Here is a 26,514-nt window from a genome sequence, read left to right as displayed (position 1 = left end):
TCCACCTACCGTGCACATTTTTGGATTGTGGGGGCGAAACCCACATAAACATGGGGACAATGTACAAACTCCACATGGACAGTGACCTAGAACCAGGATTGAACCGGGAACCTCAGCGCCATAAGCAGCAATGCTAACCACTGCACTACAGTGCTGCCCCCCCAGCTACTATTTCTGCACTTGTATAATTTAAACTCATGTCTGTTCAACATTTCCAATCTGTTCAACTGGAATGACCGATTAATAGGGGCTCTTTCCATCCATTTCATTAGGGTGTGGTCCTCCATTAGGTTATCTTTTAGTCACATTGCTCCAAGGTAAAGAATGTTGAAGTACACCTTTAGGAATGTGAGCATGCCTCGGTAGGCCTCACTTAAAGGGAAACAATGTGGCCGAGATTCTCTGTTGTGAGTCCGCCCGACTACCGCTGCTAGTGAGGATAGAGAATTTGGGCGTGACATTTGCTGACGGCGGAATTCTCTGTTCCTGCCACTGTCAATGGGAATTTCCATTGAAGCCAACCCATACCGCCAGGAAACCTGCGGACTTGGGTGCGCTACCATTGAGACCAGAGAGTCTCGCCACCAGCGAAGGCCAGAGAATTAGGGCCTGAGTGTATTGTGTGTTCCAGTTTTAGTTTCACTTTTGATTTAAGCAAAAAATTCTCCAAACTTTACAATAACGTAAGACTGTTCTTGTGTTGCTAATCTTAATAAATGAACCCACAGTGCACTAATCCAGTCCCTTGTGAATGATTAGTGCTTTGTGGCTTACACAGCAAACAATCTCAGGGATTTAGATAATTATAAGAATTAAAAAGATCAACATCCATGAGCCTAAGTGAGTAGCTGAGGGACTTTAAGCTAGGAATCGCTCTTGTAGCTCTCCTCCAGATCTTTCTCAAGGCCAGTACATCACTCAAATGTGTGGGGGACAAAAGTATGCACCATACTTTAGCTGTGGTCTGTCAACAAATTGTGTAGGTTGTGTTAACTTTAGTTAATCATGAGGCTGGGATTCTTGATGGTGATATCAGGGAACAAATGGTTAACTGGTGTGTGACATTCTTCTGTCTTTGGCACAGATATTCAGTTCAAATAAACACGTTGACAGCTATGTTAGAATAGAAAACATTGGAGAGCTATAGGAATGTGCAACTACCCACTAATTTCTAGACTACGATATACATAGTGTAATATAAAATCTCATCCTCATATCTGAATACATTTGTTAGAATAATAGTGATTTCATTCAAATCAGCATCGGGATATTCAAATATATATATTTGAAACTTACAGAACCTACTGGCTGGGCCAGGGAAATTAGATTTATCTGGGTCACTGGAGGTGGAGAGTTGGATACAGTTTCCTTCCTATTAGAATTAATTCCATAATACGTGCCATCTTTGATATGTAGTTTCTGAAAGTACTGAGATTTTTCATGTTTTATGCCACAGGCAAAATTTGAGGCAGACGCAACAGTGAGAATCAACAAAAGAGATGCATTGAAGTTTCGTGGACAATATCAGAATAAATCCACCATTACAGATTCCTGGTACCTTGTGCACTTTGACACCGACCACAGTCTCCAGGTACACTGAGGCCTTGTATTAATGTTACTCTACCCGGTTAAATCTCTGCCACTGTTGGCAGCTTTTTTCACAGGCTTATTCATAAAATGTTGAACAGCCAACTGAACCATTTTCCCTAAATTGTTTGTTTCTTTTTGATGCACAGATACGAGTGCCTCACACTTTAATCCTGGATGGGGAGCTTTTCGCAATGCAGAGCCAGCAGGAGGATTTTAATTACGGAACAAATTGCAAATTTACCATCAATAAGCTGGATACATCACAGGTTGGAAGCAAACCATTGGTTGAGCATTTGGCTCCTGCACTTTCTAAAATATCGTCATCAGAGAAACTTTGGCAGGATTTAAAACGGTTTAAAATCCTGCCAAAGTTTCTACTTAACCAAAGCAACTACTTAACCCTAAGTGCAAAGGGAGATGGAGTATAAAAATAGGGATGTCCTGCTACAACTGTACAAGGTATTTGTGAGACTGCGCCTGGAGTACTGTGCACAGTTCTGGTCTCCTTACTTAAGAAGGGACATACGTGCATTGGAAAGCAGTTCAGAGAATGTTCACCAGGTTGATTGCGAAGATGAAAGAAAGAATGGGCAGGTTGGGCCTGTATTCTCAGGAATTTAGGAAAATGAGAGGTACATATAGGAATGAGAGGTATATACGTTTCGTATATGCGACACGGAATACTCTGAGCGGACAGGGCAAATGCTGGGCGGATTTTCCACTCGGGGGAATCTAGAGCTAAGGACACAGTCTAAAATATAACACATTTCCCAATGAAGGCAGAGATGAGGAGGAATTTCTTCACTCAGAGGGTCCTTCCTCTTTGGAATTCTCTTCTACATGCAACAGTGCAAGCTGGGTCACTGAATATATTCAAAGCTGAGCTAGATAGATTTTTGATCTACACGGGAGTCAAAACATTGTTGATCTACACGGCAGGCAGGAAAGTTAAGTTAAGCCACAATCAGATCAGCCTTGAACTTATTGAATGGCGCGGAGCAGGCGCGAGGGACAAAATGGCCTAGTTCTCCTCCTATTTCTTGTGATCTTAAGCGTATTGGTAAGACTGCAATTTCAAATAGCCCCATGTTATCTTGTTCAGCTCAAACAATATTTTGTATCATGTCAAGGCCCCTCTGGGATATTTGGCTGCATTTTATCTCAACGATGGCTTTATATGTGTACTTCTGTTGTGCGAGTCGCATCAACGAGCGTTTCTGAACATAGAATTTACAGTGCAGAAGGAGGCCATTCGGCCCATCGAGTCTGCACCAGCCCTTTGAAAGAGCACCTCACTTAAGCCCACGTCTCCATTCTACCCCTGTAACCCCACCCAACCTTTTTGGACACTAAGGGCAATTTATCATGGCCAATCCACCTAACCTGCACATCTTTTGGATTTTGGGAGGAAACCGGAGCACCCGGAGGAAACCCACGCAGACATGGGGAGAACATGCCGACTCCGTATAGACAGTGACCCAAGCCGGGAATTGAACCTGGGACCCTGGAGCTGTGAAGTAACTGTGCTAACCACTGTGCTAACGTGCTTCCAATCTCACTGTGGCTGCCGTAAATCTTGTACTTAACCAACACAGAATCATAGAGGACTGACGAAAGACCACTGCTTTCCATCTAGCCAGTCCATGTGTATAGAAAATATATCCCACAATACCTACCAAAACTTTCAACCAATATTCCTTCAGCTATTTATCCAACTCTTTCTTCACTTCCCCCTTTGCAGTCCAACTCAGGAATCATCATCCTTTGTGTAAAGCAATTGAATCCAAACTGTCTGTTCTCTCTTATCTAGCTTGTGGCTGCAATGTTATCATACTGATATAATGGGGCAGGATTCTCCAGTCTACCAGCCACGTGATCCTTGGCGGCACGCCATTCGCTGGCGCATGATTCTATCTTCCCGCCTCTTGTCAATGGGATTTCCCATTGTAACTGTAGAAGAGACACAGGAACGCAAGGCGGGATAGGAATGAACAACCGTTTATTACGGTATACACAATAATTACACAAGCTAAACTCCTCTCCCCGAAGGGCCATTCTCCCCGACCTGCACCCAGGTTGGGGTTTTTATACTGAGGGGTGCCCCCTTGTTAAGGGGAAACCCCACCTCCAATTACCGGGGGAATTCATACTCTGAGGTGAAAGGAATTGTGTATATCACAGTCCTTGTTCCCCAAGGGGGGCATAACAGTAGCCACCCCACGCTGCCGGGAAACCCGCTGGCGGGGGTGCACTGCCAGCGGGAAAAGTGAATCGCGGTAACCAGAGAATTCCGGCCTATATCTTGAACTTACATAATGTATAAACACAAGGCAGCCATCACTCATAAGGAATTTGATAAACATGACGTGGTTAATTTATTAAGATGACGCACATGAGAACGTAGATATTAAACTTGAAGACATCAGAGCGGTGTGTGTGCTTTATTCAAAGTAAAAGTGAAGTGAAGACTGGATCACATTACATATTTCCCTTCTAGTGATGTAATGCTGAAATCCCTTAAAAGCATATTACAACATCCCCCTTTCTTTTAAAGACTTCCCCCACTTCCAAAGAAGAATAACTATTTACAATACATGTTCATGTTTAGTTACCATTACATAAGTGCATAAAACTGAGAATCCATGAGTCTCTAAAATGTAACGGTAATCTACAGATATGCATCTTGTGATGGTTAACTTATCTGGAGATTTCTTTAATTGTTCACAGTGATCTGTGGAACTGTCTTTCCTGGATGTTCCTGGTTGCGTTTGGGATTTTTCCTAGATGCAGTCAGACAGTGTGGTGGTTGAGGAGTTGGTATGAATCAGATTTGTCCTCAGTTATGATTCACTGTTGAGCCTTTGTGTGCAATGAAGTCATAGAGCTGTGGTTCAAAAACAGCTTCTTCCCCGCTGATACCAGACTCCTAAACGACCCTCTTATGGACTGACCTGATTAATACTACACTCGTGTGCTTCACCCGAGTGTATGTCTATGTATTTACATTGTGTACCTTATGTTGCCCTATTATAAGAACAAAGAACAAGAACAAAGAAAATTACAGCACAGGAACAGGCCCTTCAGCCCTCCCAGCCTGCGCCGATCCAGATCCTTTATCCAAAGCTGTTGCCTATTTTCCAAGGATCTACTTCCCTCTGTTCCCCACCCGTTCATATATCTGACTAGATGCATCTTAAATTATGCTATTGTGCCCGCCTCTACCACTTCCGCTGGCAAAGCGTTCCAGGCACCCACCACCCTCTGCGTAAAAGACTTTCCATGCAAATCTCCCTTAAACTTTCCCCCTCTCACCTTGAAATTGTGACCCCTTGTAATTGACACCCCCACTCTTGGAAAAAGCTTGTTGCTATCCACCCTGTCCATACCTCTCATAATTTTGTAGACATCAATCAGGTCCCCCCTCAACCTCCGTCTTTCCAACGAAAACAATCCTAATCTACTCAACCTTTCTTCATAGCTAGCACCCTCCATACCAGGCAACATCCTGGTGAACCTCCTCTGCACCCTCTCTAAAGCATCCACATCCGTCTGGTGATGTGGTGACCAGAACTGCACACAGTATTCCAAATGTGGCCTAACCAATGTCCTGTACAACTGTAACATGACCTGCCGACTCTTGTACTAAATACCCCGTCCGATGAAGGCAAGCATGCTGTATGCCTTCTTGACCACACTATCGACCTACATTGCCACCTTCAGGGTATAATGGACCTGAACTCCCAGATCTCTCTGTACATCAATTTTCTCCAGGACTCTTCCATTGACCGTATAGTCTGCTCTATTATGTATTTTCTTTTTATTTTATTTTCGTGTACTTAATGATCTGTTTGAGCTTCTCGCAGAAAAATACTTTTCACAGTACCTCGGTACACATGACAATAAACAAATCCAATCCAATCCAATAAATCCTTGTCACCTTGGCTGGTTGCCACACACTTTCTGTGGGATCCTGGATGCAAACCTATTGTCCCAACTGCAAACTTGGCAGTTCTTTGCCTGCATTTTATTGTACACTTTGGTCATCTTTTCTTGTAGTTTTAAAGGTTTTTATCTAGTTTTTAAAAGAGTAGAATGGGCAAGAGTAGGCAAATTGATACACCAAACATGAGCTCTGCAGGTGATAGAATAATTGAACTTAAAGGTGTCACTCTCAGACTTAACATTGCAATGTGTAGATCTTGATTGGTCTGTCTACAATTGAGAATAGAGATTTTACTGTGCAAAGCATTCATTCATTCAGCTAGATCTAGAGTAATGAGGAGAAGAAGTAGTCTGTTCAATATTCCACTTCTTACACATAGCCTTAAATTGTTTACCAATAAATTGTGGACTGTTATTTGTAACGCTCTGTCTAGGCATACCAAACAGACTGACAATAAAACTTAAACTGTGCACGACATTTGTGCTTGATGTATTGTGCAGTTGTCAAATAATGGGTACTTGGTAAATTAGCCGCCAATAATGGTGAAATCAGTGCCTTGGATATGGGAGAGGTCATGTGATTTTGAAACAAGAATGGGAAAGAATTTTACGTGGAATCAGTGGTGCTTTGGGCTGACTTGGCATAAGCTCTTGACATGCCTCACACTTCTTGATGACAAGGTCAGTGTTATTGTTCATACCCGGCCAATAGATTGTCTCTCTTGCGAGTCTTCCCATCCAATCTATGCCCATATGTGAATGATGAGATTGTTGAAGAATATCAGGCTGCAAAGATTCAGATATGATGACCTGTCTCTCTTTAAAAATGACTCCTTGGGGATGCTTAGCTCATCCTGGTAAGGACAAAATAGTGTGATGTGTTTATGGACACGCTGAATTGAATCAGCCAATCCTTCAATGATGGTTTTTCCACAGTTTCAATAGTGTAGAATATTTCACCATTTCTTCTGGTAGCTGTTGGCATTTGCGTTGCGCAAAATATAACAAACCAGTTTGGAGAACATCTTCAAGTACGACGTCTATGATGGATAAATCTTCTGTTTTTGCTGGATTGGGCAATCTATAGAGTATACTTCATGTGGCAACCAAAGCAGTTACCTGGCTTGTCCCTGATCTCACAGTCATAACCCTGAATCTGTATCAAAAATGCTGCAACAGTGGCAGTGCACTCGTTGATGGTTATCGCCAAAACATCTCCAGTGGCCTATGGTCAGTCTCTACCACGAATATTTTGCCAAATAGATAGGCATGATTCCAAATGATTTTGAAGCAAATGCAATTGGTTTGCCTTTTTGTAGTATGCATGCTCCCAGACCTTTTTTTGTGAGGCCTCTATCCCTATGGTAGTTGCCTCTAAATTGCAATGTTGATTCTTCTGATAATCACCATTTCAGTATGGATACAAGAAATGAGGGACACAATGACACCTTCAAAAATAGTCCTTATCTTGAGGAGTCAGCATGGTCTGATCTATTTTACTTGGATCAGGACATAGGAAAGTGATAGAATCAATAGAGTTGAAGAAATTGATCCGCTGCACGTTGATATCACTTTTCAGACTGTTGAACACCAGTCCTTCATTACATGCCACTTGCACCAATAAGTAGAGATTATGGTCATGTTCTTGCTTTGTTATTCCCATAACAAATAGCCAGTAATTGAAAACAATATCATCCGCATGAGGTATGAAATGTAGTAAGCTCTTGGGACTTCTCTCCATGAGATGTACTGACCAGAAACCATTCTTGGTATCAAGCTTTGAGAAGAGGTTTGCACCTGCCAATCTTGGATTTAACTCTCCCAGTGTGGATATTTTATAAGGATAATGTTACAAGGCTGCATTTAAACATCGTGGATTACGGCATAGTCTCATGCATTCATCCTTCTAATGACACGTGACTAATCTATACACTCTTGAACACTTCTTTTGATTCAGTTTTTCTGTATTTCATCCAGTTTGACCTTCAATTTGCCTTGTATGTCGATGTTGCACTTACGTGGCAGATCAATTGAGGGGCTAGCATTCTCCTGCAGGGGTAATGTTGCAGCTCCCGTGAAACCACCGATTTTGTTCAAACATTCTGGATCTTTTGATGTTAGGCTGTGAACTGAGGTGAAAGAAGCATTTTCAGGGATTACTCTGCCTTGCAATGTTTGACTGATTCCATGGATTGTTACTGTTATGAGGTTTATGACACGCTAGTAGCCCTACAATTGTTAAGTCTTTAGTTTTCGCAATGTAGAACAATCTGTGACACTCAGAAGGATTGATCTTGGAATTTACAGTGCAGAAGGAGGCCATTCAGTCCGTCGAATCTGCACCAGCCCTTGGAAAGGGCACCCTACTCAAGCCCACACTTCCACCCTGACCCCATGTAACCCCACCAAATCTTTTTTGGACACTAAGGGCAATTTAGCATGGCCAACCCACCTAACCTGCACATCTTTGGACTGTGGGCGGAGACCGGAGCACCCAGAGGAAACCCGTGCAGACTTCGCACAGACAGTGACCCAAGCCAGGAATTGAACTTGGGACCCTGGAGCTATGAAGCAACAGTGCTAACCATTGTTCTACCATACCACCAGATTATACCTTCATTCCAGGATCCCACACATGGAATTAATGAGCAGGTGCACACTAAGGTTTTCACAGCAGTAGGCGTCCCAATGACATTCCATGTCTGTGGGTATGTGTACTTTAGAATTCATAGGGTTCATATGTTGACACTTGTCCCTATGTCAATCTTGGCCAATGCTGAAACATTGCCAAACTTTCTTAGGGCAAATAATTGTAATCCTGGCAAATGCTTTGGATGGAATGAGGATTTCTATGTTTTCAATGAGGTTGACAGGGTGTTCATCGCTCTTCACCTCATCGTTCACGTCATTGGCATTTTCTGGCTTGTCAATCACCTCATGCACATGTTTCTGATGGGATACCAGATGGACATTCTTATTGCATTAAGTTACCTGTTGTGTAGTTTGGATCAGTGTGTGGCTCTTTGCAGCTGCATCAATCTTTGCTCTAGTGCATTGCTGCTGCCAATTACCCTTTCGACCACATGCGCTGCAAATTTAATTTAAAGGTGGACATTTTCTTGGTGTGTGTTGAAGACCACACCTTCCACATGCCTTGCTAGGTTTAGGTGTTCTAGTGAGTGAGTCAACAATTTGGATTGTGCTTAGGGCCTGTAAGCTTTGTCAATCTGCAAGGATCCTTTCATACTTGTGTCCAATCTTGAGTACTTCAATGTTATATGTTTGTACTTGTCGAGCTGATCTTTCTGCTTCAATGGGACTGGATGCAATCACTAATTAAATATTTCTGTCGGCTAGCTTTGAATTTGAAAAAAAATCACAATACATATCCTTATCTCTGCTAATGAAATGGTTGTTTGAGTCTGTCAAAGTGGCATAAACTCTAGTTGATAAATACAGAGGTTTAACCTGATTCTGAACCGGTCTTCCAACATAGTGCATCTATCTTTTGAAGATTCTTTAGCTTTCCTAATGTTAATACTGACCTGTTCAGCCTGTGTAGACCTTTATTCCCAATTGCGAGGCGATGTTTTATGGCTAGCTTGTCTGGTTCAGACACACCTGATTCAAGAAACCATAATTTTCCGGTTGTTCACGCCAGCAGGATCTTCCGACAGTGCAGCCTCACCGCGGGTTTCCTGGCAACGAGGGGTGCATTCAACAGGAAACCCCATTGACAACGGCGGGACCAGAAGATCCCACTGCTGACCAATGGTGGGTCACTTCTGCCACCGCAAAACACGCGTGGAAAATACCACACTATGGGCTGGAATCTCCGATTTTGAGGCTACGTCCCCACGCTGGCGATGGATCGGTGGCGTTTGACGACAAACAAAATGGTGTAAAACAGCCACCGATCCTCCATTTGGCTGGGGGCTAGCAGACAGGCACCGTAGAGCATGCGGCTCTAGCTGCCGATATGGCCGGAGAATTGCCGGGTCCATGGCAGCGCATGCGCACGGCAGCGACCTGCAGCGGCCACGGCGTGCAACATGGTGCTGGCCGCTCACAGACCCACCTGTCAAATAGTGCACCCCCTCTGGCTGGCTCGCGTGCCCCGCCCCGGACAGTGCCCCCAGCCCCTGGCAAAGTCTCCCCTGCCCACAGATCATTCCCCCCCCCTCCCCCCCCCCAAAACTGTGGCCGAGCTGGACTGAGTCCGCAACCGCCACACTGAGTTCCCAGCGAATGATAGCACACCCGACCGTTGCCGTCAGGAATTCGGCTGGTCTTGGGCAGAGCATCGGGGGTGGTCCTCAGGCAACATCCTGAGGCTGTCGATACGCTATACAGCTATATGGAAGTACAAAGCTTGAAGGCATCAGAACGGTAGCATGGTGGTTAGCATAAATGCTTCATAGCTTCAGGGTCCCAGGTTCAGTTCCCGGCTGGGTCACTGTGCGGAGTCTGCACGTTCTCCCCGTGTGTGCGTGGGTTTCCTCCGGGTGCTCCGGTTTCCTCCCACAGTCCAAAGATGTGCGGGTTAGGTGGATTGGCCATGCTAAATTGCCCGTAGTGTCCTAAAAAGTAAGGTTAAGGGGGGGGGGGTTGTTGGGTTACGGGTGGATACGTGGGTTTGAGTAGGGTGATCATTGCTCGGCACAACATCGAGGGTCGAAGGGCCTGTTCTGTGCTGTACTGTTCTATGTTCTAACTGTGTGTGTGCTCTGCCCAAAGCAAAAGTGAAACTAAGACAGAATCATAGAATAATAGAATCTCTGCAGTGCAGAAAGATGCCATTTGGCCCATTGAGTCTGCACCGACCCTCTGAAAGAGCACTCCACTTAGGCCCACTTTCCCACCCTATCTGCGTAACCTCCGGCCATTCATTTTGTGCAGGCCAGGAGTTTCATGTGGCACAGCTGCTAGCCCTTCACCGGTCGCAGCATCTGAGGTGCAGAAAATACTGGACAATCTCAGAAGTCTGACATTTGTTTTTATGTCTGACTTGCTCTTAATTTCAGATTCCATCACCATGTCCCAAGATGCAACTGGGAGACATCCACAGACAAGTTTGCCAGTGGGACACACTGGGCAGCATAGTGGTTAGCACTGTTGCTTCATCACTCCAGGGTCCCAAGTTCGATTCCGGCTTTGGTCACTGACTGTGTGAGTCTGCACGTTCTCCCCCTGTCTGTGTGGATTTCCTCCGGGTGCTCCGGTTTCCTCCCGCAAGTTCCAAAATACGTACTTGTTAGGTGAATTGGACATTCTGAACTCTACCTCTATGTACCCGTACAGGCGCCAGAATGTGGCGACTAGGGACTGTTCACAGTAACTTAATTGCAGTGTTAATCTAAGCCTACTTGTGACAATAAAGATTATTATTGCAGTTGTAACCTTCTATTCACTACATTAAGACCATAAGATGTAGAAGCAGAAGGAGCCCATCGAGTCTGCTGTGCCATCCAATGAGATCAGGACTGATCTGAAATGTCAATCCTCAACTCCACTTTCCCGCCTTATGCCCATAACCCTCGGTTCCCTGACTAATTAAAAATCTGTCTGTCTCAACCTTGATCATACTTAATGATCTGTACTATATTGTTTTTACCAGTTCAACTGTATTTCTATTATTTTCAATTTCTTTAATTCCTTTGAAAAACATAAAATATATTCTCTACTGGAACAATTTGTTGATCCGATTAATTCACCGAGGTGCAGAATACTTTTTTAATTGTTCATATTATAATTGTCAGAATAATCTGAAAAAACAAACTGGGCTGGATTCTCTGTTCCCGACGCCAATTTTGTAAGTGCGTGACCGCGGGCCCTCCCCCGATTCTCCGCCCCCGATGGGCCAAGTTCACGATGGCGCAATTCACTCCTGGTCTCAGCTGTGCAGGAACCCGGCGTGGTGGCTGTGTCCAGTGCTACCACAGTCGAGCGGGAGCATGCTGCTAGCTGTGGGGGGTGGGGCTTCCGCGAGGGCTGGGGTTACTGGTGGTGGGTGGCCAGGGGCCGGCGAGGGATTGTCCAGGGAAGCGCTGTCTGGCAGGTCAGCTCCGCGCGCGGCCATCGCAATGTTGTACGCCGTGACCCCTGCAGGTTGTCGCCGTGAGCATGCGTGGCCACAGATCCGGCCATTCTCCGGCTATTTATTCAGTGGAGGCCAGGAGTTTTATGTGGCACAGCTGCTAGCCCGGTTCGCAGCATCAGTGAGGGGCTGCCGCTGTTTTCTTTTCACGTAAAACGCCACGGATCCTCCGCCCTTAGCCGCAGAATCGGAGAATCTACCCCAATGTTTTAGTTTGCTAAAACTTTGAGATTTGAATGTCACTTCAGTCCTGAAATACTTATTAAAATAAGTTGTTCAAACTCTTACGGTGATGATGATGTTAACTGACCATCTTTTGTATTCCGCTTAGTTCTCCGTTCAGGTGAATGGCTCCTCCGATCAGATGACAGTTCACTCCCAGTTCAGTCACCCTTACCAGTCAACAATACCTTACACTTTCCAGGTACATGCATTATAATCTCTTTGTCAAATACCCCGGCTCGTTTCTTACTGGGCAGGATGCAGAAGGGAGAATGTGTGCTTTGGGGAATTGCAGGTCTGAAACAGAACCCACCTGGGTTTCCTTCCATTCATTTTGATGAATAAAAAATTCCTGCTGGTGGGATTTCCTGGTCCCTTGCATCAGTGGGTTTTTCCGGTCCCACCAAAGGCAAACCCTTGCAGGAGATCCCACTGGTGGAAAGGGCCACCTCTGCCTGCCGGAAAATCCCGGCCTGTGTCTTCTCTAAGGTGCTTTGAAAGTATAGCCACTCTATTGTACACCAAGTCAGAAGCAATCTACACAGAGCACACAGCAATATCGACCAATGGCAATGAGCTGAAAGACAACTTGCTCTATTTTTGTGGTATTAAGGAAAGATTGGTGGCCGGGACACTGGTAGCGCTCTCTGCATTTCACAAATTATCCATGGGTCTTTAGGATTTACCTGAGCAAATAAATAGGACCTTAATTTAGCTCCTCCTCTGAAAGATAATGCAGCATTTTCTTAGTGTTGCACTTTCAGCCTGGATTATGCTTTCAGTTGCTAAAGGGAAGTGCAATTGATAAGCCAGCCTGAAGCTTCCCTATTGATTTGTTCTAATTAAGCATGATTTGATTTAATTCTTGAAACGTTTACTAAAAATATAGACCCTCGCAACAGCAAAGAATTATGGAGAGAGCAACTACAATGGCACATTCTACCTGCAATCTGATGGCAAAGATCTTTTGGTAACGGAGTTTGACGTTGTGAATGAGAGTAAAAGGAATGTCCGAATTCTGGGTGTTAAAGCTGCCATGCACCAGAGCTGTCTGACTGGACCAGAGAATGGCCAATTTCAACTAACTGTGAAAGCACATCATTCAAGGTAAAGTCTGTGATCCATGTGTAGCTGAAACTTCAATGCGTGGCAGGTTTTGTTTAAATATGTAAAACTGTAAGATGTGCCAGCATTTAAAGAGTTTCTGCTTGAGTGACACTAACACCAGTGATTAAAAATGTAGGGTCTAAGGTTTGGGAAATATGATCGTTGTGCCCTGAGGGAAATTTCCAAAGCAAATCTTGAATCTGCATTGTTGTCAAAATGTGTTTCAAGTAATTTCCCAGTTGCATCTTGCTCAGTAGCACAATATGCCAACTTTGACAAACTTAATTGAATAAAATTTGGAAGAGATTGATGTAGCTCTGTGAAAGGATTAGAAGCGGAGATGATTTTTTTTCTTTGCTTTGGAGCATGCAACTGCCAATGAAAAGATTTTTTTTTGTTTTGAAAAACATTTTATTGAAGGCACTTTAAATATATACATAATCACAAAAATACAAAAGCCAACCATAGCAACAGGTAATAAAAGCTGCCCCCTCCCTGCATCCCCCACAGCAACAGCCCGCTTCTACCCCAGTACCCGCCCCCTTTCCCAACAAAAGATAAATACCTTCCACTTAAACAGTTTCCACATCAAGGTGAACTCTTTCCTCCACCCCTCGATTGGCGAACTTAATTTTTTTCCAAATGCAGGAGCTCTGCCAAATTGGTCACCCGTACCCCCGCCTTTGCCAGCTCCCGAGTCCTGCCAACGAGCAAAATTCGTCTGCGGGCTATCGGGGAGCCAAAAGCTATGATGTCGGCCTCTCTCCCCACCTTTATAGCTGGATCCTCCAACCTTCCAAGTATCGCCACCTCCAGACTTGGAGCTACATCTACCCCCAAAACCTTTGACATTACATCTGAAAATCCCTTCCAAAACTCACTCAACCTTGGACATACCCAAAACATTTGTACATGGTTCGCTGCCCCCCCCCCCCCCCCCCCCCCCCCCCCCCCAAAGTCCGTCTTCATTCCCTCCACCAGCAGCGCCAAGTTATGCTTGTGCAGCTCGGCCCAACACCTGCATTCCAAGATAGTGAAAGCTCATGCCCAGCACCCGGAATGGCAATTTCCCGCCTCCTGTCCTGTGACTGTGCATTAATTGGGAACATCTCGCTTTTCTCCCTACTCAGCTTGTACCCCGAAAAATGACCAAACTTACCCAGAATCCCCGTGATCCTATCAAAACTCCCAACTGGGTCCAAAATACACAACAGGAGGTCATCAGCACACAACGAAACTCGGTGCTCGACCCTCCCTCCCCCCCACCCCGCTCTATCCCCCTCCACCTCTTTAACATCCAAAGCGCCATTACCAACAGTTCTACCGCGAGGGCAAAGAGCAGCGGGGAGAGTGGGCACCACTGCCTCGTTCCCCAGTGTAACCCAAAGTAATTCAAAGTAACTTTGTTCGTTTGAACAGACGACAACACACGAACACAATCCACAAACCCTTGCCCAAACCCGAACCAACCCAACACCTCAAACAAATACACCCATTCAATCCAATCGAATGCCTTCTCCACGTCCATTGCCACCACCAGTTTTACTTCTTGGCCCCCTGAGGGCATCATAACAACATTAAGCAGTCTCCATACATTCGCCGACAGCTGCCGCCCCTTCACCAACCCCGTCTGGTCGTCTCCTATCTTCCCCGGCTCGCAATCCTCTCTCCACGACATAAGCACCTTCATCAACAAATTTGCGTCTACATTCAACAGTGAGATCGGGCGATAAGTTCCACACTGCTCCGGGGCTGGTTTAGCACAGGGCTAAAGAGCTGACTTTGAAAGCAGACCAAGGCAGGCCAGCAGCACGGTTCGATTCCCGTACCAGCCTCCCCGAACAGGCGCCGGAATGTGGCGACTAGGTGCTTTTCACAGTAACTTCATTTGAAGCCTACTTGTGACAATAAGAGATTTTCATTTCATTTCTTTAAAATGAGTGACATAGAGGCCTTCGACAGCGTGTGGGGGAGCTCCCCCTCACCATCGACTCATTATACATCCCAACTAGCAGGGACCGCAGTAAAACAACAAAATAATACCAATGAAGGTCATTTCTGAGGAATGGTTTGAAGTATTTAGCCACTTGTTGAAGAATCTACCCTAACTCTCTACATAATTGATTCCAGCAATTCTTATAACATCTCAAATGTCTGATATAACTCGGTTGGGAGCCCATCTGGCCCAGGCCTTCCCTGCCTGCATTGCCCCCACACAATCTATCACCTCCCTCAGCCCAATGTAATGATATGTAGAATATTATTTGTGTATAATTTAATAACCGTAAGCTACGATAGGTGCCGTATGCATAGACTGAAATTCTAGCATCCTGGTGGCAGGAGTAGGTCACTAGAAGACAGGCCTCATGGAGATATGAGGAATCTGGACAACAAGCACAGAGCACAGTCGCATTTAAAAAAAAAAAATCATTTTTATTCAAAATTTTCATAAAATATCAACAAAAAGTAAACTTTTCTTACAAAGAAAAGAAAAAACAGTACCCCCTCCCCCCGCGCATACACAAAGGAAGAGGTAAATTAACACCCACCATTCGCACAAAAACACACAGTCGCATATTGAGCAGCTCCTGAGTCAATAGTGATTAATAAGAGTTAAATATAGTTATTTATATTTAGCTGTAATATCCAACTGCAATCTTACATCACAGAAAAGCTTTAGTGATTTAGTTAAATAATAAACAGTTTTGTTCATTTACAAACCGTATGTTCTCTGAACATTTCAACTACAAAGACCTCGTCATCCGTGCGTGCAGAGAACATTACGCCCAATCCTTGCACCTTCACCTCCCCAACCTTTGGGAACTCCAATCAATCCAAAAATTATCTCATCCCATCATCCCCCACCGGAGGCTCCGAATTATACAACCTGTACAATTTTCATGGCCGGTGTCCCCTCGATCCCCTCAGGCAGCCCCACGATTAGGGATTTTGCCTCCTGGAATGGTCCTCGAGGTCCTCCCCGCTTCTCCCTCAACCTCTTATGGCTATCCGCCGTGAGCACCACCTCTAATCAGGCCAGCCGGTCCTCCACTAACTCCTTCACCTTATGGAGCGCCAGACCCTCAACCTGCAGCCTCTGCTCCATTTTCTCAACAGCCATGCTAAGCGGCTCCACCACCTTTTCCAGGTCTTCTGAGGCTGTCACCGGAAGTCCAATGAAAAGTGTGTTAATGATTTATTATCACAGCTTAATGAAAGGTGCGGCCAATAATTTCTATACTCCTGGCTTATTGATTTTTGTTGTTCATTTTTCTAACAAATAGGCATTAAATGTCACAAGTGATGATGAATTCATATATACAGCATAAAGAAGCAGAGTTCTTGTAGAAATTCTTACCTGACTATTACATGGCAAGATGTAATATTTAGGGATTTCTAAACTTTGAGCAATTAATGTTTTGAAATGGCCAAATTAACAGAGCACCGTGGGGCGGCACGGTGGTTGGTTCTGTTGCTTCGCAGCGTCAGGGACCCGGGTTTGATTCCCATCTTGGGTCGCTGTCTGTGTGGAGTCTGCGCGTTCTCCCCGTGTCTGCGTGGGTTTCCTCCGGGTGCTCCGGTTTCCTCCCACTATCCAGGGATGTACGGATTGGGTGGAATTGTCACACTAAATTGCCCCGTAGTGCCCAAACGTTAGGTGGGGTTGCTGGATTACGTGGGTAGGGTGGTGGTGTGGTCTTAGGAAGGGTGCTCTTTCAGGGGCCGGTGCAGACTCGATGGACTAAATGGCCTCCTTCTGCACTGTAGATTATATGATATGAAATGTGCTGGCTTTGTGACATTATTTATCTCACTAACACAGTATTGTTGCCTGGCTTTAGATATTTGATGGTTTCCAGTCTGCAGTTGGACGAGAAAGCTTTTGACATAGACTTGATGGGAGTAAAGGAGAACCAAGATGGCTTGACCTTATCAATGACTGGTACTCTCCAGCATAATATGAATAATGGGCAAACAATCCCACAATTCCTGCACGTGGATGCAACCATAAAACAACAAAATAATACCAATGAAGGTAATTTCTGAGGAATGGTTTGAAATATTTAGCCACTTGTTGAAGAATCTACCCTTACTCTCTACATAATTGATTCTAGCAATTCTAATATAAAGCAACAATATACAAACACCAAAAGATAAACTAACTTTCATGCTGAGTGGTGGTTGTTATTTTAGTACTGGACATCCAATCCTCTTGTTCAAAGTGTTTTAGGAACTCAAGGCCCTCATTTCTGACCTGACTCTGAAATTTATTGCCTTTCCATTCACTCTACCTCTTTTCGGGGTATCTACAGAGACGGAATCAAATTGTGTAAAATAATTGCGTTCAGATTAATTTGCACACAATATCCAACGAGTAGGATTATTTACTTCCATCACCATCACAGTATTGTCCACCTTCCCTCCTATCTCACCTTATCCATGGCTTTGACACCTCAAGATTTGATTTCTCAAATACCATTTTCTGGCCTCCATAAACTCCGACCTTTTGTTGTAATCTCCACTGCCTGTGTTCCGATTTACACAAAGGCTTGGTGCCTGTTCATTTATCACTTTGATCTATTTTTGCCATGGTAAAAGATACTTATATGAATGCAAGTAGTTGTTGGTTTGGACGCACTGCTAACATGAAGTGGGAGATTTGTGATCGTGTTAGCTGCAGGGTGGAATTATACCAGATTTTTTCAAACTGGTATTTAGCTCCCCAGATGCAGAGCCCAGTTTTCTCTCCGGATATTGAGCCTTTTTAAAGAAAGAAAATGGGTGGCCGTTGTTTACACCATCAATCTGGCAGGGCAGAACGGGGACTGATAGAGCTGGCACCCGGCTCCACAGAGACTGGGGTCGCATCTTGAAAGATGGCGGCCCAATTGGAATGGCCCCCAGCCCTCACCACAGAGGTTTTGGGCGCTCCCCCACCCCGGACATACACAAGGGGCTTTCCCCCCCCCCCACACCCCGGGCTCCCCTGCCCCCTTCCCCACTACCATGGAAGCACCACCAACGTTCCCCTGCCCCCAGATCGCCTGTTCTGCACCGTGTCTGCAATTTCTGGGTGCCCAGTACATAGGAAGATACGGTCTACTCAGAAGGATGAATGCATCTTGGAAAAATTAAATGTAAATCCCCAAGTTTAAGCATAAAACACTTTGCAGTTCAGGATTTCATTAAATCATCATGTTTCCATTGGAAGAATGTACTGTTAAAACATCAATTCATCAATCCAGATGAAGAATCTTTCGGCTGTGCGAATCAATCTCATGCTCCCAGAAGATCCCCGTTTGAAGGAAGGATGGGATGTTAATGAAGCTACAACACAACATTGGCAATTTCTCTGGGCAGGATTTCTCTGTGCAGCCCCTGCTAATTGGAACGTATAATAAGTCGATGGTGAGAGTCGATGGAGATCCCAGGCCCTCAGACTGAAATGGGGGGTCAGAAACCCACCCAGTGTGGGAAACAGTCAATCATTGTTATTATCCCTGGAACAGACAAAATGAATGTTCAGAGGACAGGTTGACTCCAAATCAGAGGCCTTCCAATTTGAAAGGGGCAGTAGACTTTCACGAAACATAAATAAGGGAGAGGGCACTTCAAAATCTGGATTTAATAGCTCCGCCAACATTTTACAGCCTGTAAGGAGGAGGGGGGGGGGGGGCAACAAAAATCCCATCCCTCTTCTCAGTAATAGTGGCCTTAAAACTATTCTCGATTGTCGTAAAAACCCATTGGTTCACTAATGTCCTTCAGGGAAGGAAATCTGTCATCCTTACCCGGTCTCTGGCCTACATGTGGCTGCAGGCCTTTGTAAGCCTCCTTCAAGGACAGTTAGGGATGGGCAAGAAATGCTGACTTTGCAATGTGCCAATATCGCATGAAAGAATAAAGAAAAAAAGTGTGTCAGTTTTCCCACCTGTTGTTGAAAACTCACCACTATTCTTAGAATTCCCCCTATACCAAAAAGGGTTGATATTCTAAATGGTGAACAGGGATTCTCACTCCCTGACTCCTGTGCAGGCTTCAGTGGGTGCTATTCAGGTTAAACTATGTTTTCAAGTTATCCCCCGGTATAGCTCATACCTTCACAGAAGGATTTTACCTACTTGCCACTTAATAGCATTGATATCCTGGGTCCTGCATTGCTAAGTAAGTAAAGTAGGTTTAGGAATAACCACTGTTTCAGGTTAAAACTTTTAAGTTATTTTATTATTATATTTTTTCTTTTAAAAGCTGCAATTACTGTCTTTACAGAAAGGTAAAAAGATCTTGGGTGCGATTCTCCGCTGCCCACGACGGGTCAGAGAATAGCGGGAGGGCCTGCCCGACAATTTTCACGGCCTCCCGCTATTCTCCCCCCCCCCCCCCTCCGACCGCCCCCCGACACGAATCGCTGCTCGCCGTTTTTTACGGCGAACAACGATTCTCCGCAGGCCGATGGGCCGAATACCGCGGAGTTTACGGCCGTTTTCACGGCCGCGATCACACCTGCATTCAGCATTCGTGAAAACGCCCGCAAAGTGCCCATCCCGGACAACCATGGCACCGATTGGCACGGCCGCACCACGGCCGTGCCAAGGGTGGCATGGGCCTGCGATCGGTGGGCACCGATCGCGGGCAGCGGGTCCGATACCCACGCACTATTGTTCTTCCGCTGCCCCGCAGGATCAGTCCGCGGGGCGACTGAGGGGCATGATGCCCGCGCACGCGCGGGTTTTGACGGTTGACGTCATCATGCGCGTCAGCCAGCGTGACACTTGGCGCGCGGACTTAGCGACGGTCGCTAAGCCCGCGATGCCGTGCTTCACGGGGCCCCGCTGCTAGCCCCGCCCAGGGGGGAGAATCGGGTCCCGGGTGGGGGCACGGGGGCTGCCGTGAAACACGTCCAGTTTCACGGCAGCCTTTACGACTCGCCGCATTTGCGGAGAATCGCGCCCTTTGCTTCTGGACCCTCCTGGTTAGTTGAAGGGACCTTCAGGCCCACCTTGACAATCAATCTTCTTTAAAATCTGATTTTCTTTAGATGTATTCGCTGGTTAACTCGGTCTTGTCGATCCCATGTACCGAGCTATGAGAGCTGGCTCTTCTGGCTATCTCTGAGCTGACTCTGCCTCCTCTTTAAATTCTGGTCTTCCTCAGATGTATTAAGCTGTTTTAGCTCAGCTGCTTTGCTCTGTCCCATGACCAAGCTGACTGTAAGCTGACTCTGCTAGCTTCTCTTGTTCCTTCTCTGCTTCTCTGCTTCTCTGCCCCTTCCTCAGGGTTTATATATTAACAGTTATTAAGTTTTTATGACTTTATTGTAAAGTAACTTTTATTTCACTTGGATTGTGAAAGGTACCTTTAATCTGAATTTTTCTAACACGACTAAGTATTCATTTTGGGCATGACCACAGCTCATAGATCTGATTACATTGTGTCCTTTGTGATGTTCAAAATGCTTTGATTTCAAGAGGGGGGTGAATTTTGGTTCCTGTCATTTCTATAGTTTAATTTTCCAATTGTGTCCCCAGCTCATAATTTTGACTTTGATTTTGGCGTTAAATTATGTTTCTCATAGACTGATCGTCTCCAATTTTCTTTTAATTTACCTGATGTCAGCAGAGCTTCACATCTATATATTTGCCCCCCCCAGTCATTCTTTTGTATCTGCTGATTTTACTTCAATGAAGGTGTGAATGCTTTTAGCGTAATGCTAAAAATTGGTTATAACTTGAAAGATTTACATTTATCACTAACTCAACTGAAACCCTCATCCATGCTTTTCCAGATGCTTACTAAGATAGTTACTTTCAATGAAGGTGTGAACCATTGTTTTTAGCTTCATACAAAAATCCTGTGTGTTTGCTAAGCCTGTTTGGGAGAAGGAATCTGCATTTTATAATCCTGCTCTTTGCAGGTGCTGTTAACTCTTCGTGGGATCTTTCCCTGTATCCTGTCATGTTCCTCTCAGATCAGATATTGCCAGACTTTCATGTTTCAAATGACATATCTTTCCATATTTTGAATTACACACCCTAAAAAACTGTAAATCGTGTCACCAGCAATTTCCTAGCCTGGCACCATGCCAGCCTCCAAAATGCTTGGATGGTGAAGAAAGAACTCCCAATGTTGGGGAATCCTCGCCCTTAGCTTTATCTCTGCTTCATCTGTGACCTTCTCTGACGGTTCCCAAATAATCCCACCGGAAACTCCATTGCGAGTCCTTGGGCTGTCTGGGACAAGGGTTGAACAATGGATTCTCTGACCCAGAAGTCACATTGCTGCGAAAACAAAAAGTTAATTCCCATGAAAGGATAAACTCTCATTAACTTCTGGTGGCCAGAAAATAACAAGTATGTAATCTAGGAATGAAGTGTTAGTTTGACCTGTAAATGGCTTGGAGAAAAGCCTCTGCAACAGTTGAAGTCACATTGTTTGGAGTTCGAACTGTGTTGTTTGGTTTGGGACTGGTTCAAACTTGAATATGTCGTAATCGCTGTCAGAAACCTGGGATAAAAGAGAGAAACTATCATTTTCAGAAGATCAGACAATGGGTAAAATTGTAAAACTATTACTTTGGGTGTGATTTAATGGGGAAAAAACACAAAGTCTGACACCGAGCCATGTAAACAGCTATTGGCCAGGATATTTTGGGTGGTGGGGTTTCCCTTCCCGCTATCTAAAGAGTTGGCAGTGAACACATCCCCGTCGACACACCACGCTCCACAATGATTTCATGCGTCTACGAGTGTTAATTGGCTGCAGACTTGCCACTTGCCCCTCACTCAGGAGCAAGTCCACCTTAGTGCCAGAAGTCACAGTGGACAGGACTGAGACTGCATGCAGCCCCAGGAGCCTAAACCCTTGGATTCCAGGAAGTGATTTGGGTGTCGGGGGAGAGGCCATCGGTGGGAGGGGAGGGGGAGGGGTTGTCGGGAGGGGGGTACTCCGTTTACAATATGTTAAGTGGGGTGGGGGTTGCCCAAAGTTTTTTTTAAATTTGGCGTAACCAATTTTTTTTACCAATTAAGAACAATTTAGCATGGCCAATCCACCTACCCTACACATTTTGGGTTGTGGGGGACAGACCCACACAAACACAGGGAGAATATGTAAACTCCATACAGACAGTGGACCGGAGCCTGGATCGGTCCTCAGCACCGTGAGGCAGAAATGCTAACCACTGCACCACCGTGCCGTCCTTGGGGTTCGTTTGAAGTTAAAAGGAGGTGCCAAGCCCTACCCCCAGTTCCCGCATGAGGCCTGGACCTGATTATTTTCAGTCTTTCCCCCATACCCCGGAACTCCTACCACCATTCTAAAAACATAGGTTGAGGGGAAAACGACCCTTTAGTGGTCAATAACTGGTCACTTAGGAGCCTTAACTGGGGCAAGGGGGGACACGCCATCCAAGGCCTCACCCGCCCCAGTGGAAATTTGCAGAGAGGATTGGGCGGGTAGAAACCCAGATCGTGCCTTGGGTGGGATTCTCCCGTAATCGGCCCGATCACCGGAACCCGACGCCAAAGACGGCACAGATCACTCCGGCATCGGGCCCCCCCCAAACGGCGCAAATTCTCTGCCGTCATGGTACAAAAGACGCCTCCCTCCTGGAGACCCAACAAGGTGGCTGCCCGCCGCGCAGCTCCAAGGTTCCAGGAGCGTGACGTCGAGGCACTCCTGGACGCAGTAGAGCAGAGGAGGGAGGCCCTGTACCCCGGACACAGCCACAGGGTGCCCCACGCCTCAGCCGGTGCCTGTGGAGGGAAGTTGCAGAGGCCGTCAGCGCTGTGGCTGTAACACCAAGGACAGGCGCACAATGCCACAAGAAGGTGAATTACCTTGTCAGGGCAGCCAGGGAGAGCAGCCCCTCTCCCTCCCCCGCACCCCGATGTGTGGCACACCCCCAGGTGCAACTAATCCTAACCCTAATGTGCTGTGCACCTCTGCCAATATACGCAAAACCGTTGGCCTGCATGTATATCCCCGCCTAACACTGTTGCCCTTTATCCGTGCCACCTACACACCCGCCCCCCACAGGAGAAGACCGCACACAACAGGGAGCATGAGATGACTGGAGGGGGCACAGCTGATGAGAGACCACTCACTGTTCATGAAGAGAGTGCCCTGGAACTGGCAGGCAGACCAAAGGACCGGGAGGTTGCCGATGCAGAGGTCGGGGGCGCCACCACCAAGTGAGACCCCCCCATGGCCCTTCCCCTATATCCCCGTTCCCCCATATCCCCCGATCACCACCTGTGTGTCTAACCATGCATGCAGTATTGTGTATTGCAGGACCAAACGTTGAGGCACCCGTCCCCGCGGATGCCGTCCGCCCCCAGGGTGGCTAAGAGAAAGGGAGAGACCCGGCCCTTCCAGCATGCGACGCCCGCAGGACGCCACGAGACAAGGACAGGCCCGGAGCAACACGGAGACGACACCCGCGTCTCGTGCATGTGCGGCGACGCAGGTGTATGACACCCAGCGACGAGGGGGACAGCATCATGCCCCCATCGCAGCCGAGCCAGGACATCCCTCCCCAGGACACCCCTACCCGGGACACCCCTACCCGGGACGCCCCTACCCGGGACACCCCTCCCCGGGACACCCCTCCCCGGGACACCCCTCCCCGGGACACCCCTACCCGGGACACCCCTACCCGGGACACCCCTCCCGGGGACACCCCTCCCCGGGACACCCCTCCCCGGGACACACCCTCCCCGGGACACTCCCTCCCCGGGACACCCAACCCGGGACCCCCAACCCGGGACACCCCAACCCGGGACACCCCAACCCGGGACACCCCTCCCCGGGACACCCCTCCCCGGGACACCCCTACCCGGGACACCCCTACCCGGGACACCCCTACCCGGGACACCCCAACACGGGACACCCCAACACGGGACACCCCTACCCGGGACACCCCTACCCGGGACACCCCCTCCCGGGGACACCCCTCCCCGGGACACCCCAACCCGGGACACCCCAACCCGGGACACCCCAACCCGGGACAACCCCACACGGGACACCCCAACCCGGGACACCCCAACCCGGGAACACTCCTCCCCCGGGACAACCCCGTCCCGGGACAGACCCCTACCCGGGACCTACCCCTACCCGGGACACCCCAACCCGTGGACACCCCAAACCCGGGACAACCCCTACCCGGGACACCCCTACCCGGGACAACCCCAACCCGGGACACCCCCACCCGGGACACACCCCAACCCGGACACCCCAACCCGGGACACCCCCAACCCGGGACACCCCAACCCGGGACACCCCTCCCCGGGACACCCCTCCCCGGGACACCCCAACCCGGGACACCCCAACCCGGGACACCCCTACCCGGGACACCCCTACCCGGGACACCCCTACCCGGGACACCCCTACCTGGGACACCCCTCCCCGGGACACCGACACGCATGACACAGACACACAGTGGACGGGTGGACAGGAACCGCCACCCCAGGGGACCATGGACTCTAGGTCGGACGATGATCATGACACAACGCCACTGCTTTCTCCAACACCCTCCACCATCGCAGAGACACTCACCCCGGTTGGGCACTTAGCGATTAGACTGCTGGTACACTCACTGGTGCGCACAACACAGTCGTACCAGTACAGCAGATGGAGGTAGGAGTAGCCGAGGGGCTGGGCGGTCGGCGGGCAGGCTGGCCCAAGCAACCACCTGCCGCCCAGACAGGTCCCGGGTTCCTGGAGTTACCACACCCACCCATAGACCCGATGCAGTCATGGAACCAGGGACAATCGAAGCGGGCGACGGCCGGCTTGCAGCGGCTGCAGACGCAGGTGAAGGAGTCCACCTGCATCCAGGAGCTGGGAGTGGTGCCGGTCATGTGTGCCACCCAGGCCGAAACCACAAGGGTGGCATCCACGGTGGAGGCAATGAGTGCGACTGTGTCAGACATGGGGAGCAGTATGCAAGGCCTGGGCTTTCCGTGCAGGCGGTGCCTGTGGCCCAGGACATGGCTGCCCTCTCACAGGAAGCCATGACACAGAGCCAGTGGCAGATCACAGAGGCGCTCCACGCTGTGGCCCAGTCTCAGCAGGCCATGGCCCAGTCTCAGCAGGCCATGGTGCAGTCCCAGCAGGCCATGGCCCAGTCTCAGCAGGCCATGGCCCAGTCTCAGCAGGCCATGGCCCAGTCTCAGCAGGCCATGGCCCAGTCTCAGCAGGCCATGGCCCAGTCTCAGCAGGCCATGGCCCAGTCTCAGCAGGTCATGGCCCAGTCTCAGCAGGTCATGGCCCAGTCTCTGCATGCAATGGCCCAGTCTCAGCAGGCCATGGCCCAGTCTCAGCAGACCATCGCTGAGGGCATCGGTGCCATTGCCCAGGTGCTGTCCGGCATCGCCCAGACACAGACAGGGATGGCCAACTCCCTGAGCTCCATGGCTGCAAACTTGTTGATACCAGGTGGGCCTCCAAGACTGGCAGCGCCAGGTGTAGAGGGGGCTGTCGGATGGTCGGTCCGTTCGCATCCCCGCCCGTGTAGAGGCCCGGGGGCCATCGGGCACCCCGAGGGAGGAGGAGGTGCTGGGGCCCATTATGGGTCCCTCTGTAGGAGAGGCCCCGGAACCCCGCAACACCTCGGTGTGCCATAAGGTGGCAATTGTGTGCCATGGTTTCCCGGCTCATCCGGAGTCTCCTCCTACACGCCTGGTCCATGAGATCCTGGTACGACAAGCAGGGCCGGTACCAATGGGGCCTCCTCAGGCTTCTCCGTTGCCACAGCACCACCCCCTCCTCCTCCTCTTCGTGCTCCTCCTCCTCGTCCTGTCTGGCAGGCGGCCCTCCAGCCTGGGCGGCTGCCACCTGCCCCTCTGCAGCATGCTCTGCTGCGGCAGCCTCCGCCGTCTCACTGGCACGCTCCTGCTCAACCAGGGAAACGTGTAGAAGTGCGGCGCCCGCCACGGCGGCCAACATCGCTGGCTGATCCGCATACTAAACAGCCTGTGGGGGTGGGGGGCAGCACGACATGTCAGCCCTGCCCGTACCCCCCCCCCCCCCCCCCCCCCCCCCCCGGCCAGGGTCCATGGGCTGCATGTCTGTTGGAAGCTGGCACCTGGCCAGGCGGACGACCTCCCTCGCCCTCTTCCCCCCACCCCCCGCCACTCTTCCCCCCCCTCCCCGCCACTCTTCCCCCCTCCCCGCCACTCTACCCCCCTCCCCGCCACTCTACCCCCCTCCCCGCCACTCTTCCCCCCTCCCCGCCACTCTTACCCCCCTCCCCGCCACTCTTCCCCCCTCCCCGCCACTCTTCCCCCTCCCCGCCACTCTTCCCCCCTCCCCGCCACTCTTCCCCCCCTCCCCGCCACTCTTCCCCCCCTCCCCGCCACTCTTCCCCCCCTCCCCGCCACTCTTCCCCCCCTCCCCGCCACTCTTCCCCCCCCCTCCCCGCCACTCTTCCCCCCTCCCCGCCACTCTTTCCCCCCTCCCCGCCACTCTTCCCCCCCTCCCCGCCACTCTTCCCCCCCTCCCCGCCACTCTTCCCCCCTCCCCGCCACTCTTCCCCCCTCCCCGCCACTCTTACC

At 48.6% G+C, this 26,514-nt stretch overlaps 1 protein-coding gene across 1 annotated transcript in view; it reads left to right on the top strand.

The window, feature by feature from the left end:
- The window catches only part of LOC119978346, a 439,995-nt gene that overhangs the window by 262,047 nt on the left and 151,434 nt on the right, over positions 1–26,514 (top strand). Inside the window, exons 34-38 of the mRNA XM_038819919.1 lie at positions 1,457–1,591; positions 1,737–1,856; positions 11,961–12,053; positions 12,741–12,958; positions 16,801–16,994. Of these exons, the coding sequence (XP_038675847.1) occupies positions 1,457–1,591; positions 1,737–1,856; positions 11,961–12,053; positions 12,741–12,958; positions 16,801–16,994 (760 nt within the window). The remainder of the gene's footprint in view (positions 1–1,456; positions 1,592–1,736; positions 1,857–11,960; positions 12,054–12,740; positions 12,959–16,800; positions 16,995–26,514) is intronic.

This window comes from Scyliorhinus canicula, chromosome 15, assembly GCF_902713615.1.
Source record: "Scyliorhinus canicula chromosome 15, sScyCan1.1, whole genome shotgun sequence".
Taxonomy (NCBI): Eukaryota; Metazoa; Chordata; class Chondrichthyes; order Carcharhiniformes; family Scyliorhinidae; genus Scyliorhinus; species Scyliorhinus canicula.
Note: the sequence above shows the minus strand (reverse complement) of the source record. Positions and strands in the feature narration are given on the sequence as shown.